Here is a 20,467-nt window from a genome sequence, read left to right on the forward strand (position 1 = left end):
TATTCCTTGCCCTCCTTTCACCCTCCTGCATGTTCAGGCCCCGATCACACAAAATCTTTTTCACTCCATCTTTCCACCTCCAATTTGGTCTCCCTCTTCTCCTCGTTCCCTCCACCTCCGACACATATATCCTCTTGGTCAATCTTTCCTCACTCATTCTCTCCATGTGCCCAAACCATTTCAAAACACCCTCTTCTGCTCTCTCAACCACGCTCTTTTTATTTCCACACATCTCTCTTACCCTTACGTTACTTACTCGATCAAACCACCTCACACCACACATTGTCCTCAAACATCTCATTTCCAGCACATCCATCCTCCTGCGCACAACTCTATCCATAGCCCACGCCTCGCAACCATACAACATTGTTGGAACCACTATTCCTTCAAACATACCCATTTTTGCTTTCCGAGATAATGTTCTCGACTTCCACACATTTTTCAAGGCTCCCAAAATTTTCGCCCCCTCCCCCACCCTATGATCCACTTCCGCTTCCATGGTTCCATCCGCTGCCAGATCCACTCCCAGATATCTAAAACACTTCACTTCCTCCAGTTTTTCTCCATTCAAACTCACCTCCCAATTGACTTGACCCTCAACCCTACTGTACCTAATAACCTTGCTCTTATTCACATTTACTCTTAACTTTCTTCTTCCACACACTTTACCAAACTCAGTCACCAGCTTCTGCAGTTTCTCACATGAATCAGCCACCAGCGCTGTATCATCAGCGAACAACAACTGACTCACTTCCCAAGCTCTCTTATCCCCAACAGACTTCATACTTGCCCCTCTTTCCAGGACTCTTGCATTTACCTCCCTAACAACCCCATCCATAAACAAATTAAACAACCATGGAGACATCACACACCCCTGCCGCAAACCTACATTCACTGAGAACCAATCACTTTCCTCTCTTCCTACACGTACACATGCCTTACATCCTCGATAAAAACTTTTAGATATTTTCTAAAAACTGAGAACAGGGCATCAAAGGCACAGAAGTGTCATATCTAACAGCATTAGATATTTATGATTTATGACCAGTTTGAACCTTAGGATGTACATACCTGCACATTCAGTTTATTCCGATCTAATTATCTATAATCATTAATTAGCATTACCAAGCTCTACCTGCTTGTGGTTGTACAAGTTGAAAAGTCACCTTCAGCAAGGATGCATCATTGGCATGCAATCCCATCAAAGAATTTCTCACTCCAAAGGAACCGATCCTTTCCTTCATACTCATTGTGGTACAGCCTTAAAGCTGAAGGAAAGTACAAATATGTACACGTGTATATATGTAAATGTGTATATACATATATGTATATGTGCATTTATATGTATGAGTGGATGGGCCGTTCTTCGTCTGTTTCCTGGCACTATCTCGCACAGACCTTTCCATGGTTTATCCCAAACGTTTCACATGCCCTGGTTCAGTCCATTGACAACACACTGACCCTATTACAGATAGGGTTCTATGGAGGAGGGTGGATGTGTTGGAAGTGAAATGTTTGAGGACATGTGGTGTGAGGTGGTTTGATCGAGTAAGTAATGAAAGGGTAAGAGAGATGTGTGGTAATAAAAAGTGTGGTTGAGAGAGCAGCAGAGGGTGTGTTCAAATGGCTAGGACACATGGAGAGAATGAGCAAGGAAAGATTGACAAAGAAGATATATATATGTGTCAGAGGTGGAGGGAACAAGAAGCAGGAGACCAAATTGGAGAGGGAAGGATGAGTTAAGATTTTGAGCGATCAGAGTCTGAACATACAGGAGGGTGAAAGGTGTGCGAGGAATAGAGTGAATTGGAATGATGTAGCATACTGGGGTCGACGTGCTGTCAATGGATTGAACCAGGGCATGTGAAGCATCTGGGGTAAACCATGGAAAGGTCTGTGAGGCCTGGATGTGGAAAGGGAGCTGTGGTTTCGGTGCATTATACATGACAGATAGAGACTGAGTGTGAACGAATGTGGCCTTTGTTGTCTTTTCCTAGTGCTACCTCGCACGCATGTGGGGGAAGGGGGTGCCATTTCATGTGTGGCAGTGGGGAATGGATGAAGGCAGTATGTGTGAATATGTACATGTGTATAAATGTCTGTTTATGTATATGTGCCTGTGTGGGTGTCTATGTATATACATGTGTATGTGGGTAGTTTGGGCCATTCTTTTGTCTGTTTCCTTGCGCTACCTCGCTAACGCGGGAGACAGCGACAAAGTATAATAATAAAAAAAATATATATATAATATTTATATTTATTCATTATACATAATCGCTGTGCCCAAAACTTACATCAACTGCTAATACTGAATCTACCATGTTTAAAGAGTCTAAAGGGAGGGGAGGGGAAGCAAAATGGATATGAAATGCACATTAAAAAACTGACTTTTAATGCTAGGAATGATCATACATCGTGACATGTTACTTTTGTTCCCACTGTAGAAAACTTGTACATGAATCATCTCATCATTCTATTAAATATTTCTAATTGTATTCCCTACAACGTAGTTTTGAAGCATAGAACTCTCAGATTCAAGTGTCCAATGGGTATGCTAGATACTCCCAACAATAAAAATCTTGCAATCTATCTTTATATAAAAAAAGTAATAATATTTTCATGCTTATAAATTAATGCATACCCACTGTACACATGCTAACTTACATAGGACTTCATTTGGACAAAGTATATATACCAAGATAGTTTAAATTATATAAAAAAAATTGCCATACTAAACTGTTTCTGTCCTTCAAGTGTCATTGCTGTTGCACTGCAACTTCAGCTTTCTATTTGAAATAGATTTTTCTAAGGGTTTACCAATTACATATGGTATGGCCATGACAAAAAATTATTAAATATTGCAGGAAAAGTCTTGCCTACGCATGCTCTTTTGTTAAACTTCACAAATACTGACCATTAGAAAATTATTTTATAATTTTTTCCCTTTGGTTATAGTATAAGACTGAAGTATACTTAATGAGAACAGTAACTTCCTAGAACTGATCTATAACTAGCAAAGGTAGTCTGATCATATGATCCATTGAGACCATTCCTATTTATGACTGTTAAAGCTTAGGCAGCATTCTTGCTGGAACCTCACAGCCACAGCTACAGTCTTCCTCACTCATCTGCTTCACCATCTTCTGTTGACAAAAGTATTACAAGTAAGATGTACATACTGTGTTACAACACAGTAATTTACACTAGCGCTGAGTAAGGTCTTACCACTCAAATGCTTCCTTATGTCTAAAATCTTAGAATAAAATTTCTGTGTACAGAAGTTTCTAGTGGGCCTATGAATCTTTCCCCTAAAAATTACAATGACTGTCTTTCCTCTAAGGTGACATATACTATCACTAATGTTCTTGCTGTACAAAACCTGCATATGTAACTACCACAGCTCCAGAGATAATTTAACTCAAAGCAGACATTTTAAGAAAACTTCCAATCAAAATGAACATTACTCTCCAGCCATCTTTTTAAATCCCCAATAAATAACCAAATGTGCACAGCCAACCGTTTCATCTAACCCACTACTTACCCCATATCTTAAATAGTCACACCAAAGTAGTTAAGGGAGAAGGAAACATACAAAAAAATCAAATAATTTAGTGCTCCTACACTAGAACAAATACCACTCAACTCCAAATTAATTCTCCATGACAGAGGGTTCTCCAAAAAACACTCCGTAGTTGATGACTAAAACTTTCTAAAGCTGCATGACTGCACAAGCAGAAAATGTTCTAGGAAATCTTTACAGAGAATAATGATGATATACGTGTTGGATGTGGAGGGAGCAACAAGAAAATGACTAAGTCAGAGATGCAAGATAGAGGAAAGGAGGCTTTGAGATATCAAGGCTTGAACATTCAAGAAGATGAAAAGCATGCACTGGATAGAAAGAAAAGAGGTAACGTGGCATATGGTAAGGCAATATGTTATTATTGGGTTAAGCCTGGGCACTTAAAAGCCATCAATGTAAATCATGGAGTAGTCTGTGGAGCCTGGCCGTGACTGATGGAATCGTTTTGGGCCATTATACATAGCAGCTAGGGACTGGGGTGTACAAATGAGATCACCAACTTGTCTGTTTCTGATGAGAAAACAGGAAAGGCAATTATGTACAAGGTAAAATATCTAAATTCACTGTTCTCTAATTCTTACTTCAGAAGTCCTATCTCTACAAACAAGGTCTAGTTTCCTAACCATACCTTCTAACTCTCCCAACTCTTAATATATTGTAAACCATTCATATTTTACCCCTAAAATTTCTCCATCACATATTCATTCTCTAACAAATCCTACCTCCACCTTACCTTAAATGCTCTTCAAAAAAATCAGTACTCTTTAAGTTGATTTGCTCACTCATGTCAGCTAAAGTTGTAGTAACTGTGATTATTAAACTATATAATTTACAATGATATCAAGACTGCAAAGCATAATATAGATTATTAGTTTGTATTACATTTTTTACCTTCTCCCTGTACTTCCTCTTCCTCCTCCTCTTCTACACCTTCTTCATCTACCTCTTCAATTTCTTCCTCAACCACGACCACATTGTCATCTACTTCCTCATCATCTAGTTCATCTTCATCATCATCTCCTTCACCATTCTCTACCTCAATATCGGGCACTAGGAAATACTGCAGGGGATTTGGCCACATGTCATCCTTGATAACCTAATTAAATACAAACCTCATTAGTCCACAAGTCTTCTGAAAAAAAAAAATCTTCAGATAAAACATACATATTTTCACGAACATAAAAAAAAGACATAAGTTTGAGCTATACTCATAGTGACAGGAGCTACTTCCATGAAAATAAGAAATTCCTGATTGCTTGAAATGAAACTATATTTGCATAATACTTTGTTCCATGTGACAAACTATCAAAGTACTAACGGATATCAGTCATATCACCAGCCAACCAGCTAATTACCAGGAAGTGTTTTTGTATTTTCTCTACTTATAAACAAACTACAAGAGATTATCCATAATGTGACAGAAGGGCTTTTATCACTGTACAACTTGATTATACAGTTAAATTTTAACCAGAATTTTTTTTCAGGAATTACAGGAATTCTAAATATCTGTAATATATAAAAACTGGAAGGCAGGACATCCAAATCAAAACAGCTAGTTTTTTCTCATTTTAGAATGACTAAGTTCTCCATAATAGGACAAACAAACTCAGCGAGGTGATGCACTTGTTTCCTAACTAATAACAACATAAATGAATAAGAGTTACGACATTAACCAATTCATGATGCATTAATCTTGATCTTAGGCTAGTCTGACTTCTACATGGACTAGAATCAATTCTGAAATTTAGTCTGATGATTCATCCTATGTTAAAATGTTACAAAACAAGCATCAAATATGACAACAACAAAGATACTCCATTTATCCTTTCTCTGCTTCCTTCTTAACCTCTTCTGACAACATCACCAATGAATCAAATTTATAACCACTCCCTCCTACAACCATCTCCACTAAGCCAACTTGCACTGAAAAACAGTATCTGACAAAATTAACAAATACTTTCCCCTGCATAAATATGAATATATGAATTTTACATTCAACAGAATACTTTTTTCTAAAACACTTGCTAAAAGGTATTGTGATAAATGTTTGCCAGGACAAATACTGGAAAGAGAGGTGACAAATACCAGGTGGGAAGTTACAGGGGTCTAAAAAGGTTGAGGTGGATGGTCTGTAAACTTCATAAACATTCCATTGCAGCAGTCCAAATGTCTATTGTACGCTCTGCATATACAATATTCTTTAATATTGTATCAAAAATTATCTCTATAATTTTGTTACCATTATTAACAATTTTCAAAGTAAAATTACACATATATCCTACACACCCTTTTACTTACAGTGCTCCGCTGCCAGGCATATGTATGAAGTACACGATAAATGATATTTTTGGAAGTGTTTGTTAAAAACTAATGATTACTGAGGGTTTTCATCACCAATATTTATTATCATGTATGAATGATATAGCTTCAAAAATTATTACAGATCTCATGCAGGGTACCTTGACACTTCTATATGTACTAACCAGTGAAAAAAAAGCTAAGTGTCTGGTATCAAAACATGGGATGTCACCATAATGGTAAAGCATCATGCTTCATGGCTGAGGTGGCCAACTCAGAAATTATTAATGTATACACCCTTACTGCAATGAACCGGGAAAAAAAATAAAAAAACATAAGGACATATATGCCCCAGCCACAGAGTAAAAGCTCTTCAATCCTGTCTGTTCTTTCTCCTTCACAATATCTCTATTCATATAACTTACTCTTTTATATCTTTTGGTATCCCTTTTTTCACCATTTTTCTTCTCTTATTTACCAAGAGAAAGGGCATCTAACTCCAATGGGATTTTGTTACAATGCTACACTTAAAGCTTAGTGCTCATCACATACAGAGAAAAATATGTTTAAAAAATCAATTAGCTTTGGTGTTTTTAAACCTGCCCAAATGAGTGTCTAGAAGTACTGAATAAAAAACTACCTCTGCAATTTCATCAGCTGATGGATCCCCATGATCAGAAAACCAAGAAAAGAATGAACGAAGTTCAAGAGGACGTTTCCGACCCGTTCCCCCTTTCTCTCCTTGCTGCATCCTCTGTCGAAACCGTTCTACCAGGTTGTGTCCGCTTTTCCATTTAATTTCCGTAGACTGTGAAGCTGGGTCACCTGGTAAAAAAGATAAATACATGCTCCAAATGTGGTTCCTTAGCAATGACGGATGCTGGAGAATCAAATAGGTTTGAACAAAATTATTTTGTAATTAGATTTCATTTAAAGCTTTGCATCACAATAAACAGACAATATCAATATCAATGCTTACTTTACCCAGAAAAAACAGTTGCTGAAGACAGCACACCCCATGGGTACAAAAAACAGTAAAACCCCATACTAAAAGAATCAATGGGTAAAACAGTGGTCCAATAAAAACTGAAATTCTGTTACATCCTAAATTTTTCCCCTATGCACTATGAACCCACAACTTAATATGTGTAGTGTAAACTTACCTTAGTCCAGCAATGTGGTGTTCTGTAGATCATACCCCAACCCTAACACTGTAAGTGTTCAGGGAGTAGTAAAGGCTACTCTGAATCAGAAGGAAATAGCTCCTGGGATGGATATGCATATTTCTTTTAATTATATTATGTCGCTGTCTCCCACATTAGCGAGGTAGCGCAAAGAAACAGACAAAAGAATGGCCCAACCAACCCACATACACATGTATATATGGTAAATTATATGGGAGGGTATTGATTGAGAGGGTGAAGGCATGTACAGAGCATCAGATTGGGGAAGAGCAGTGTGGTTTCAGAAGTGGTAGAGGATGTGTGGATCAGGTGTTTCCTTTGAAGAATGTATGTGAGAAATACTTAGAAAAGCAAATGGATTTGTATGTAGCATTTATGGATCTGGAGAAGGCATACGATAGAGTTGATAAAGATGCTCTGTGGAAGGTATTAAGAATATATGGTGTGGGAGGAAAGTTGTTAGAAGCAGTGAAAAGTTTTTATCGAGGATGTAAGGCATGTGTACGTGTAGGAAGAGAGGAAAGTGATTGGTTCTCAGTGAATGTAGGTTTGCGGCAGGGGTGTGTGATGTCTCCATGGTTGTTTAATTTGTTTATGGATGGGGTTGTTAGGGAGGTAAATGCAAGAGTTTTGGAAAGAGGGGCAAGTATGAAGTCTCTTGGGGATGAGAGAGCTTGGGAAGTGAGTCAGTTGTTGTTCGCTGATGATACAGCGCTGGCGGCTGATTCATGTGAGAAACTGCAGAAGCTGGTGACTGAGTTTGGTAAAGTGTGTGGAAGAAGAAAGTTAAGAGTAAATGTGAATAAGAGCAAGGTTATTAGGTACAGTAGGGTTGAGGGTCAAGTCAATTGGGAGGTGAGTTTGAATGGAGAAAAACTGGAGGAAGTGAAGTGTTTTAGATATCTGGGAGTGGATCTGGCAGCGGATGGAACCATGGAAGCGGAAGTGGATCATAGGGTGGGGGAGGGGGCGAAAATTCTGGGGGCCTTGAAGAATGTGTGGAAGTCGAGAACATTATCTCGGAAAGCAAAAATGGCTATGTTTGAAGGAATAGTGGTTCCAACAATGTTGTATGGTTGCGAGGCGTGGGCTATGGATAGAGTTGTGCGCAGGAGGATGGATGTGCTGGAAATGAGATGTTTGAGGACAATGTGTGGTGTGAGGTGGTTTGATCGAGTGAGTAACGTAAGGGTAAGAGAGATGTGTGGAAATAAAAAGAGCGTGGTTGAGAGAGCAGAAGAGGGTGTTTTGAAGTGGTTTGGGCACATGGAGAGGATGAGTGAGGAAAGATTGACCAAGAGGATATATGTGTCAGAGGTGGAGGGAACAAGGAGAAGAGGGAGACCAAATTGGAGGTGGAAAGATGGAGTGAAAAAGATTTTGTGTGATCGGGGCCTGAACATGCAGGAGGGTGAAAGGAGGGCAAGGAATAGAGTGAATTGGAGCGATGTGGTATACCGGGGTTGACGTGCTGTCAGTGGATTGAATCAAGGCATGTGAAGCGTCTGGGGTAAGCCATGGAAAGCTGTGTAGGTATGCATATTTGCGTGTGTGGACGTATGTATATACATGTGTATGGGGGGGGGGTTGGGCCATTTCTTTCGTCTGTTTCCTTGCGCTACCTCGCAAACGCGGGAGACAGCGACAAAGTATAATAAAAAAAAATATAATAATATATATATATATATATATATATATATATATATATATATATATATATATATATATATATATATATACACACGCACACACACATGCACATATACATACCTACACATTTCAACATATACATACATATACATCCACAGACATATACATATATACACATGTACATGCTCATACTTACTGCCTTCATCCATTCCCGTCATCACCCCGCCACACATGAAATGGCACCACCCTCCCCCCCACGCGGGCGAGGTAGCGCTAGGAAAACACAACAAAGGCCACATTCATTCACACTCGGTCTCTAGCTGTCATGTGTACAGCACCGAAACCACAGCTCCCTTTCCACATCCAGGCCCCACAAAGCTTTCCATGGTTTACCCCAGACGCTTCACATGCCCTGGTTCAATTCATTGACAGCACATCAACCCCGGTATACCACATTGTTCCAATTCTCTCAATTCCTTGCACACCTTTCACCCTCCTGTAAGTTCAGGCTACGATCGCTCAAAGTCTTTTTTACTTTTTGTCTGTTTCCTAGTGCTACCTCACTGAGATGTGAAACGATTATGTATAACAAATGAATAAATGAATAAATAATATCCATACATTTTTATTATACTTAATCGCTGTCTCCTGCGTCAGCGAGGTAGAGCAAGGAAACAGACGAGGAATGGCCCAACCCACCCACATACATGTGTATATACATAAATGCCCATACACACACACATACATTTCAATGTTTTTTTTTTCAAACTATTCGCCATTTCCCGCATCAGCAAGGTAGCGTTAAGAACAGAGGACTGGGCCTCTGAGGGAACATCCTCACCTGGCCCCCTTCTCTGTTCCTTTTTTTGGAAAATTAAAAAAAAAGAAAAGAGGGGAGGATTTCCAGCCCCCCGCTCCCTCCCCTTTTAGTCGCCTTCTACGACACACAGGGAATACGTGGGAAGTATTCTTTCTCCCCTATCCCCAGGGATAATAATAATAATAACAATAATAATAATAATAATAATAATAATAATAATAATAATAATAATAATAATAACAACAATAATAATAGTGATATTTTGCAACTGAGCCACCACACTGTCTGTGGTATGTTAATCATAACTATGTCAGATCATCACTGCAGCTTAATCAATGATGACCTAGGATAATAAAGGAAACAGTAATGCACATTTGTACAGCACATGGCATAATTTGCTTACACATTACCCAGTCTCTGGACATATACAACAAATACCATCCAAAAAGTTTGGAGAGAAAATAATCTCCCGGTCAATTACATCAGGGTTTGCCTCACTTTAGAATAATGTTGGACATGTTATTAGGTAGGAGTATTAGGGTAGAAATAGTAAGTTGGAACAATAAGTAAACACATTAGATAGAAATACAATTTCAATGTATTCCTACATAATACATACACAGACATATAGATATATACACATGTACATATTCATACTTGCTGCCTTCATCCATTTCCGTCGCCACCCTACCACACATGAAAACAGCCTCCATCCCCCTTCCAGCAAGGTAATGCCAGAAAAAAAAAAAAAAAAAAAAAAAAAAAAGGACCACATTCATTCACACTCAGTCTCTAGCTGTCATGTGTAATGCCATTTCCTGCATTAAGAACACAGGACTAAGTCTTAGAGGGAATATGAATTTCTTCACTTAGCCCCCTTCTCTGTTCCTTTTTCTTTTTTGGAAAAGTAAATACTGGGAGGGGAGGATTTCCAGCCTCAAGGTCCCCCACCCCTTTTAGTCGCCTTCTACACCATGCAAGGAATATACCTGATCGCAGTTTCCCGCATCAGCGAGGTGACGCCAGGAAACAGACCTTAGAATAAACCCAAACTGAAGAATTCCATCACCAACCTAATCACTGAAAAATAAAACAATGGACCATATTTTGTCAATATACAGAGTATCAAGTTCATATTTTTTTCTAACATTATGCCTGCTTGCCTTTCCCACCTTAGCAAAGCAGTGTCAGGAACAGGTGACCAAGCCTTTCAGGAAAAATCCTAACCAGTCACCATCTTCTGTACTAACTTTAGGGCAGTGATTATACAGGTGGAAAGAATTTCTTGCTCTGATATCCTACCTCAACAACATTCAGAAGGTATTTTGGTAGTATTCTTTCTCATCTTAAGTTATAATTTCCAACAAATATTAATGAAGAACCAACACAAGAAATATGAAAATCATATATTTGATGTATACATCAATACATGACAATACATCATAGTTATTCCTAACCCACACAGGTATACAGGCACAGCAGTGGCAGGCCTAACCATGTGGCACTTTATAAATTGAATCATGTTTCCCAAAGAATGTCCATGTAATTACCTAATTGTACTGCACAGGGAGGAAGTTTTAAACTCATGGGGCTCCATTTCTTGCACATTCTCATACAACTTCTCAAATATGTCTATGCTGTCTGCAATAACAATGTCCTTAGTCATCTTATTCCACATCAAAGGATACAGCTCTTACTGACAGGCCTTATCGTCTACCTGGGTTGGTGCTTTAATCTTTGCCACAAAAAGTCTGATAAAAATCCTAAATGATTTAGCAAAGCTCAAAAATCATAAATTTTAATTTGAAACAGAGTATGAATGGAACGTAAGGACAAATAGAATCCTAAGTCCCAATGCCCTTGGAAAAGTTGAGGCTAGAAAACTGCCTCATCATATAACACTAAGTGTGCAAGATATTATAAGCAAAAATTGAAAAGTGTATACAATATATCACCAGTAAGAAAAGTTCTAATGGTTCAAAAAGTAAAGTGATTCATAACCTGAAATGAGAGTAGTTGACAAAGTAAAAGATAGAGTATCTTTGTGGTATAGAATGGTAAAGATACTCAACTGACTAAAAGAGTATTTATAGTAGATGAGAGGAAGCTCATATGAAGGAGAGCCAAAAGTAAGGCCAAGAATGGAAGTGGTAAAGTATGTAGATGAGAAGGATGTCCAGAAGAAAATATTGGTGTAAAGACAAGATCATGGCATATAAAAGAGGTTTTACATTGGTAATCCTCATAAGCTGGCAGAAAGTCTTACCTGTGGAGCCAAGGTGAAACTCTTTCGTAAGAACTTCATTTTCAAAGTATGGATTTTCATCGAAATAGAATTTGATTCTGAAAGAAAAGAATAGTTATACAGTATCTACACAATAAAGCTATTTCTGATTATGATCAAGATCATACACTGCTTGGCTTTTCTCCTCATGCTCAACTCTAAGAGAAAGATAAATGTTTATCATACAAATATTCTTACATTTAAATTATTTGTCCTCTAACTCAAAGTACAGAGTATGTTAGGAAAAAATCATAAATACCACTATCACAAGCAGGTGTGAACTTTTAAACTTTAAGTTTCAACAGCTGTGTGGAAAGTAACACTCATGTCAAAAAAATTCCCTACACACCAAACTGTAGAAATAAAATATTTTTAACATCAATGCTTAACACTTACTGTAATGTTATTTTGTGTATCATATTGGCCTAAAGACTCTTAACAAAGATGACATTGTTCCTAAATAAAAAAAAAAGAAGCTAAAATGAGAAGGAAAACAACACAAACTTATATGCTGTAACATGAGGTTATTAGGTTCAGCAGGGTTGAGGGACAAGTTGACCAGAGAAAAATTGGAGGAAGTGAAGTGTTTTAGATATCTGGGAGTGGACTTAGCAGCGAATGGAACCAAGGAAGCAGAAGAGAGTCAAAAGGAGGGGGTGGGGGGGCGAAGGTTCTGGGAGCGAAGAAGAATGTGTGGAAGGTAAGAACGTTATCTCGGAGAGCAAAAATGGGTATATTTAAAAGAATTGAAGTTCTAACAATGTTATATGGTTAGATAGGGTTGTACAAAGGAGGGTGGATGTGTTGGAAATGAAATGTTTGAGGAAAACACGTGTGTGAGTTGGTTTGACCGAGTAAGTAAAGAAAGGGTAAGAGATGTGTGGAAATACAATGAGTGTGGTTAAGAGAGCAGAAGAGAGTGTGTTGAAATGGTATGGGCCTATGGAGAGAATGAGAGAGGACAGATTGACAAAGAGGATATATGTGTCAGAGGTGGAAGGAACAAGAAGAAATGCGAGACCAAACTGGAGGTGGAAGGATGGAGTGAAAAAGATTTTGAGCAATTGGGGCCTGAACGTACAGGAGGGTGAGAGGCGTGCAAGGAATAGAGTGAATTGGAACACTGGAACAATGTGGTATACCGGAGTTGACACGCTATCAATGGACTGAACCAGGGAATGTGAAATGTCTGGGGTAAACCAGAGAAAGGTCTTTGGGGCCTGAATGTGGATAGAGAGCTGTGTTTTTGGTGCATTACACATGACAGTTAGAGACTGAAAGTGAATGAATGTGGCCTTTTCTGTCTGTTTTCCTGGTGTTACCTCAATGAAACTGGGGGTAGCAATGCTGTTTCCTGTGGGGTGGGGAAGTGCCAGGCATGAAGGCAAGCTAATAAGAATATGTATAAAAAAAAGGTATCAAAATGATATAAAACAGCTCATTGGAAGTCAGGCTATGTATAATGATAAAGTAATAGCCAAAACAGTAGCAATTACAGATCTAAAGAAATAATAAAATAACACAACACCCAGCAGAGGAGCACAGAACATGGGTGTGGTAACAAATGTTAGACAATAAACTGTTCTCCTATCAAACTGCCATGCAAGAAATACACAATATAAATTCCCTAAAGTCCTGTAAATTAAAAGTGCAATTACACATGATACAATTTGACTATTTCTGGATACAATGAAGTGACACCCTAATAAATAGCTCTCCAAGTCAGTCTCGATAAACCAATGGTAAGGGTCATTGGCAGGGTAAAACAATTGATCACGAGATGAGGAACATCTGAATGTGAAGAGGCAACTACTGGAGAAACAGCACTCTGAGGGTACATGAAAGGTTTGGATCGTTTACAACAGTTTACAGTTTCTCTTAGTCTCAGAGCATTCCATTTCAAGTGTTTCTGCAAAGCACCTTATCCTAATTTCTTTTGCCTCTTTCACTATCTATCATCACTATATATAATACTGATATCAAAAGTGTTCCTTGTAATGTACTGTCTACAACACCCTATTCATCAAACACATTTCCTCTTGCTAAGACACACATGTCTTGACTTGCAACATTTCAATCAACATCATTTTGGACTTGAAACATTTCAGAATTAAGAGTGTTGTACACAGAACCAACTTGTGATATATATGAAAAGATTTTTTTTTACCTTTACAGTACAACAGAGAAAGAACTTCCCACCAACCTGTAACCGGACTTAATATCATCAAATTCCTCTACGTCTAATTTGGTCAAATAGTGTAGACATTCCTCTTCCTCCTCTTCAAGTATGGCTGAGATCTGGGGATGATTTACAAACTGGGCACAAATTAAGGAAAATTCTCAAAGCCACAAAATTTCAAACAAAACAAAATAAAGTCCACTTTGCCTTGACAACTACAGACATGATATCTTTCCAATACAATACTGACCTCAATCATTCTCACAAGGATTTCTTGTTCATGTAGCATATTTATGTATCTCAATAAACAAATACATGACAGTGCATATGTAAGTGATCATATGATTACATAACAGCATCTTATCAATGCAAGAACAACAACAGATAAGCAGCATTACTTCACACAATTAGAATAACAGCTACTTAAAACAGAATGTCTGCATCCCCACAGAAATCCAGACACCCATTTAATCCCTAAAGTGTACGATTCCATCCTACATCTCCATTCAACAAAATAGCTACCACATTAGATAAAGACAGTGAATCCAAAAACCTCCAAAATCCAAAGATTTTTTTATGCAGGGCATCACTCATTTGTAAGAAATAACCTAAGTGGCTCAGAGCTTCACCTGACACACAACACAGCCTTAACCTCTGCTCTTGAGCCAGTTGTTTGTCAGCACTGCAAGAGGTCAAACATGCATGCATCATCCTCTGATATTTTCATGTTTTTTGTGCTTTTATTTTAGTCACATATAACATATATGACATCCACCGACACCATCACTAACGTCAACACAGATCATAAACTTAATGCACTTAAGAAATTCACCAATGCCAGTTTTGCACTACAAAAAGAATCCTTAAGCATCTTCTGTATAGTTCATCCACCTCAAATGCCTTGTCATCATCCTTTACGGAGTAAACATAAAGCTACATTGTATCCATAAAAAGGATAGTACTCAGAACAATAACCAGTTGCTTAGCAAAAACCAATTCTCAACATCTGTAAAAATAAACAAAAAATTCTTCCAGTACAATCCAACAGACCTATTTTTTGCAACTGATCCACCCACTTCACACCAAACTACTACATCAACAACCTTCATGCAGAAACAAAGAGCTTGCCTCTACCTTACACTTTATAAAACTATATTCAAACACCCACCCTAGGCAAACACCATATTAACAAAATACAATCACATTAAAAACCCAAAATTAAACAAATGCTCCCAAGCAACCCAATCCAACACATATAGATCCACTTTGAAATCCACTTCCCAGACATGCATGATACACTATCTCATCTGTGATCTAGACATCCACTTCTCTGGCACTAAAAACAGTGATTCATTACATAACAAGATCCTTCATGCAAAAGTTGCATTTTCCACATTACTTGTCCTGAAACCATCCCACAAAATACACATCACCACCATACAATTCTCGACATGCATGTACTTAGGATCTTTGAACACAGTATATTTTTCACACAGGCATGCTTAGGTTCAGTTCTTTTTTTGTTTTTACTTTAGCTAAACTAAACCAGTACAATATGAAGAAAATCATTCACTGACCTCAGCCTACCTTAATTTTGCTCAAAATACACATCACCATACAATACTCAGCCTGCAAATACTTAGGATGCATGAGCACAAAGTATATTTTCAAACAGCGCTGCTAACACAAGGACCTTAAGTGCCAGAGCTGTAAGCTGCATCCCAAACAACTTGTAACCCATTAGCACCACAGGTCGATTTTTGCAAGATGTACATAAATGCCCACACAAGCACATATACATACCTACACATTTCAACATATGCATACATATACATACACAGATATATACACATGCACATATTCATACATGCTGCCTTCTTCCATTCCCGCCACCACTCCGCCACATATGAAATGACACCCCCTTCCCCCACGTGCACGCAAGGTAGCGCTAGGAAAGGACAACAAAGGCAACATTCGTCCACACTCAGACTAGCTGTCATGTGTAATGCACCGAAACCACAGCTCCGTTTCCAAATCCAGGCCCCACAAAACTTTCCATGGCTTACCCCAGATGCTTCACATGCCCTGGTTCAATCCATTGACAGCAAGTCGACCCCGGTATACCACATCGTTCCAATTCACTCTATTCCTTGTACGCCTTCCACCCTCCTGTATGTTCAGGCCCCAATCGCTCAAAATCTTTTTCACTCCATCCTGATTCATGTGAGAAACTGCAGAAGCTGGTGACTGAGTTTGGTAAAGTGTGTGGAAGAAGAAAGTTAAGAGTAAATGTGAATAAGAGCAAGGTTATTAGGTACAGTAGGGTTGAGGGTCAAGTCAATTGGGAGGTGAGTTTGAATGGAGAAAAACTGGAGGAAGTGAAGTGTTTTAGATATCTGGGAGTGGATCTGGCAGCGGATGGAACCATGGAAGCGGAAGTGGATCATAGGGTGGGGGAGGGGGCGAAAATTCTGGGGGCCTTGAAGAATGTGTGGAAGTCGAGAACATTATCTCGGAAAGCAAAAATGGCTATGTTTGAAGGAATAGTGGTTCCAACAATGTTGTATGGTTGCAAGGCGTGGGCTATGGATAGAGTTGTGCGCAGGAGGATGGATGTGCTGGAAATGAGATGTTTGAGGACAATGTGTGGTGTGAGGTGGTTTGATCGAGTGAGTAACGTAAGGGTAAGAGAGATGTGTGGAAATAAAAAGAGCGTGGTTGAGAGAGCAGAAGAGGGTGTTTTGAAGTGGTTTGGGCACATGGAGAGGATGAGTGAGGAAAGATTGACCAAGAGGATATATGTGTCGGAGGTGGAGGGAACAAGGAGAAGAGGGAGACCAAATTGGAGGTGGAAAGATGGAGTGAAAAAGATTTTGTGTGATCGGGGCCTGAACATGCAGGAGGGTGAAAGGAGGGCAAGGAATAGAGTGAATTGGAGCGATGTGGTATACCGGGGTTGACGTGCTGTCAGTGGATTGAATCAAGGCATGTGAAGCGTCTGGGGTAAACCATGGAAAGCTGTGTAGGTATGTATATTTGCGTGTGTGGACGTATGTATATACATGTGTATGGGGGGGGGTTGGGCCATTTCTTTCGTCTGTTTCCTTGCGCTACCTCGCAAACGCGGGAGACAGCGACAAAGTATAAAAAAAAAAATATATATATATATATATATATATATATATATATATATATATATATATATATATATTTCTTTTCTTTCATACTATTCGCCATTTCCCGCATTAGCGAGGTAGCGTTGAGAACAGAGGACTGGGCCCTTGAGGGAATATCCTCACCTGGGCCCCTTCTCTGTTCCCTCTTTTGGAAAATTAAAAAAAAAAGTGAGAGGGGAGGATTTTCAGCCCCCCGCTCCCTCCCCTTTTAGTCGCCTTCTACGACACGCAGGGAATACGTGGGAAGTATTCTTTCTCCCCTATCCCCAGGGATATATATATATATATATATATATATATATATATATATATATATATATATATATATATATATATATATATATATATTTATATATATATGTAACAATATGTGCTGTTAATCAACTGAACCAGGGCATATGAAACAGGGGTAAATCACACAAAGCTCTGTGGGGCCTGGATGTGGATATGGAGCTGTGGTTTAGGTGCATTACACATGACAGTTCCTGTATGGATGTAAGCAGATGCAGTCTTTCTTAATCTGTTTCCTGGCATTACCACACTGATGCAAAGGACAGCAACGTTAAACAAACCATCAAAAGCTATAAAAATTTTCACCTAAAGAGACAGCAATAGAAATTTACTAAAATCAAATCTGTCTGCTGCTAAGGATACCATATTTGTTTGCTGTATCATCTTGTTAACACTAAGCACTATCTGTATTGAACTTAAATATAAGTTTGACTAGTATATTTCAACTGGAATACTGAAGATAAATTGTTATTGCAAGAGGTAAAGCAGTGGTTTCATAAGTTTTGTTGATTTTTAACATATATCACCTAATTTTACATCAAAACAACTTTCATGATATGCTACCAACACTTTTTTCACATCTTTGGTGTTCTTAACATCATCCTATGCTAAAACAGTTGGGTGCTACTAGCATCATTCTACATCTATTATTTCCTACCACAAGTTGAATTCTGCTCACAGGTTCAGCTCTGTTGGCTGGTCACTGGTAAACCAAGAAAAGGGTGAGTCACTGGAGCTACCCAAAGGTTTCAGTGACATGCTGTGACCACAGTAGGTGGTTATACACCTTGATTCAAGCCATGTGTGGCACCCACCTCCACACCCACGCCACTAGCATTTAGGATTGGTCAATCCAATGATGTGTTTTTCCTGTACAACAAATGCTCGAACCTTATGGTAATCAAACAAAAAAATCCAATAGTTTTTCTGCATCTAAAAATATGAAATGTACATGAACATAAACCTACATACTTAGAATAGGCCAAACAAGATGTTAATGTTCTTCATCTACAATATGAACAGTTAGCCTTAATTCTAAAGAATTTTGATAGTACTTTATAAAAAATTAGATCTAAATAACTTATTCAATTTCTTTATTCAAACTAGGGGAGGCAAAGAGGAGGCCAAATAAACTAACTTCAAACCAAATGTTAATAACATTCAATACAAAAGAAACGACAATATTTGTCATCACAACAAACTATGTAAAGCAACTAAAACATAAAAAAACAATTTCCTAAAGCTAGTTTGAGTGCAGATCTAAAACAAGTCCCATAATTATCATTAGGGTAGACAAAAACTAATGGACTTATGCCCAGACTGGCCTAGAACAACAACCAAATAAGAATTACTCCACATCTAAATATGTTACGATTAATTGTATTCAGAGGCAAATCCAATATAGGTTTTATCAAATATTGTCACAATTTTGATATAGTATTAAAATATCTTTAATAAAGCGTGGTTTTCCTCTTGCTCTCATTTTCATCCATTATTTTGTTTCTAAGCCAAACACTTCTTGGGTACTACATCAACAGGATTAGAAAACTCAACTAAAACCGGCATACCAACAAGTTTTAATTTAAAATGTGAAGCCGGGTATCACAGAAGACTTTTGTCAGAGTAAGCCTATAAACATATGCACATCATTCTGCTCTTACCGACACACTCATCAAAATTCTGCAAGCTACAAACACACATGTAACCATGTGCTATCAGATCTCAAGCATAAGGACAGACAGGCCATTTGTATAAATGTGAACACATTATTCACAATACATGTAATCCTACTTTATACCATTTTCTAACTAGGACTGGTAAGTGCACGAGGTCTTACACATTCCATACAGGTACAGGTCAACTCCACTTCGAGTTCATGAATGAATATTGCTGCAGGTCGGCCCACCACGGGTCACACCTCATAATAAAAGGATACGGCAGTAACCCAGAAGTTTGGGATCCGCTGGATGATTTGACTCCTTTTCTCGAAGTTAGGTTTTCTTAGTTTGTTGTACTTTTGTTCTACCTTGAGAATTTCCTCACTTGCTTTTTCGTTGAGTTGATCAATTTCATTCTGACATGCGTCTATTTCCTCCAGCGCTTTTTGGGTCTCTGGGTCATATTCCCGGGTTTCGTGAACTTGCTCTGTCGGATCTAGCTTTTTTATTTTAGCAGGAGAGGCCCCTGATTCTGACATTTTGTGTAATTTAATGCACAACCCACTGTTCCTTCACCTACACGAGGATACGGCATCAAACTGTAAACACAACACAGCTTCCCGGCCAAAATGGACGCCAGGCACATCTACCGCTGCGATAGGTGGGTCCGCCGCCCACTGACAACACCGAACATCCGGGCAGCCAATCAGAGCGGTTCGCGCTCCGTCTCCAGCCAATCACAAGCTGGATTGTACGCTGCCTAGGACGGAATTCATTCTACTTTCTGACGGCGGGAAAACTAACAATTCAAAAAAATTATATAAATGAATCTCTGGGTGTTCTTTGTTCCTTGTAATCATGATGAACGTCTAAACATTGGCGCGTTATGATGTGAGGCCAAGACTCGGTGCGTTCGTGAATCGGTAATAATTAGATGACTGGCATATTTAAAGAAAAAAATCGCAGTGTGAAAAAAGACCAAGGGTTTGTTATAGACATAAAATATACGGAGATATATGAATTCCCTATTTTGATCAAATGCAGCTACCCACATAATCAATTATTTTCACACTGGACTCATCATGTTTGAGTTCCAAATGACTTTACAATTTCTAGCTTATATATATATATATATATATATATATATATATATATATATATATATATATATATATATATATATATTTGCTTTGTCGCTGTCTCCCGCGTTTGCGAGGTAGCGCAGGGAAACAGACGAAAGAAATGGCCCAACCCACCCCCATACACATGTATATACATACACGTCCACACATGCAAAATATACATACCTACACAGCTTTTCATGGTTTACCCCATACGCTTCAC

The 20,467-nt window shown here is 38.5% G+C and overlaps 1 protein-coding gene across 1 annotated transcript; it reads right to left on the reverse strand.

Annotated features, from left to right (window-relative positions):
- Positions 1-2,375: 2,375 nt before the first annotated feature.
- Set (NAP domain-containing protein SET) lies at positions 2,376-19,808 on the reverse strand. The gene is made up of 6 exons (XM_071666358.1): positions 19,402-19,808; positions 14,023-14,135; positions 11,802-11,878; positions 6,522-6,706; positions 4,475-4,679; positions 2,376-3,143 (listed from the first exon to the last, which is right to left on the reverse strand). Exons 1-6 carry the CDS (start codon positions 19,660-19,662, stop codon positions 3,121-3,123), a joined length of 864 nt encoding a protein of 287 aa, XP_071522459.1. The 5' UTR covers positions 19,663-19,808; the 3' UTR covers positions 2,376-3,120.
- Between the last annotated feature and the right edge of the window lie 659 nt (positions 19,809-20,467).

Source organism: Panulirus ornatus, chromosome 11 (genome assembly GCF_036320965.1).
Source record: "Panulirus ornatus isolate Po-2019 chromosome 11, ASM3632096v1, whole genome shotgun sequence".
Lineage (NCBI taxonomy): Eukaryota > Metazoa > Arthropoda > Malacostraca > Decapoda > Palinuridae > Panulirus > Panulirus ornatus.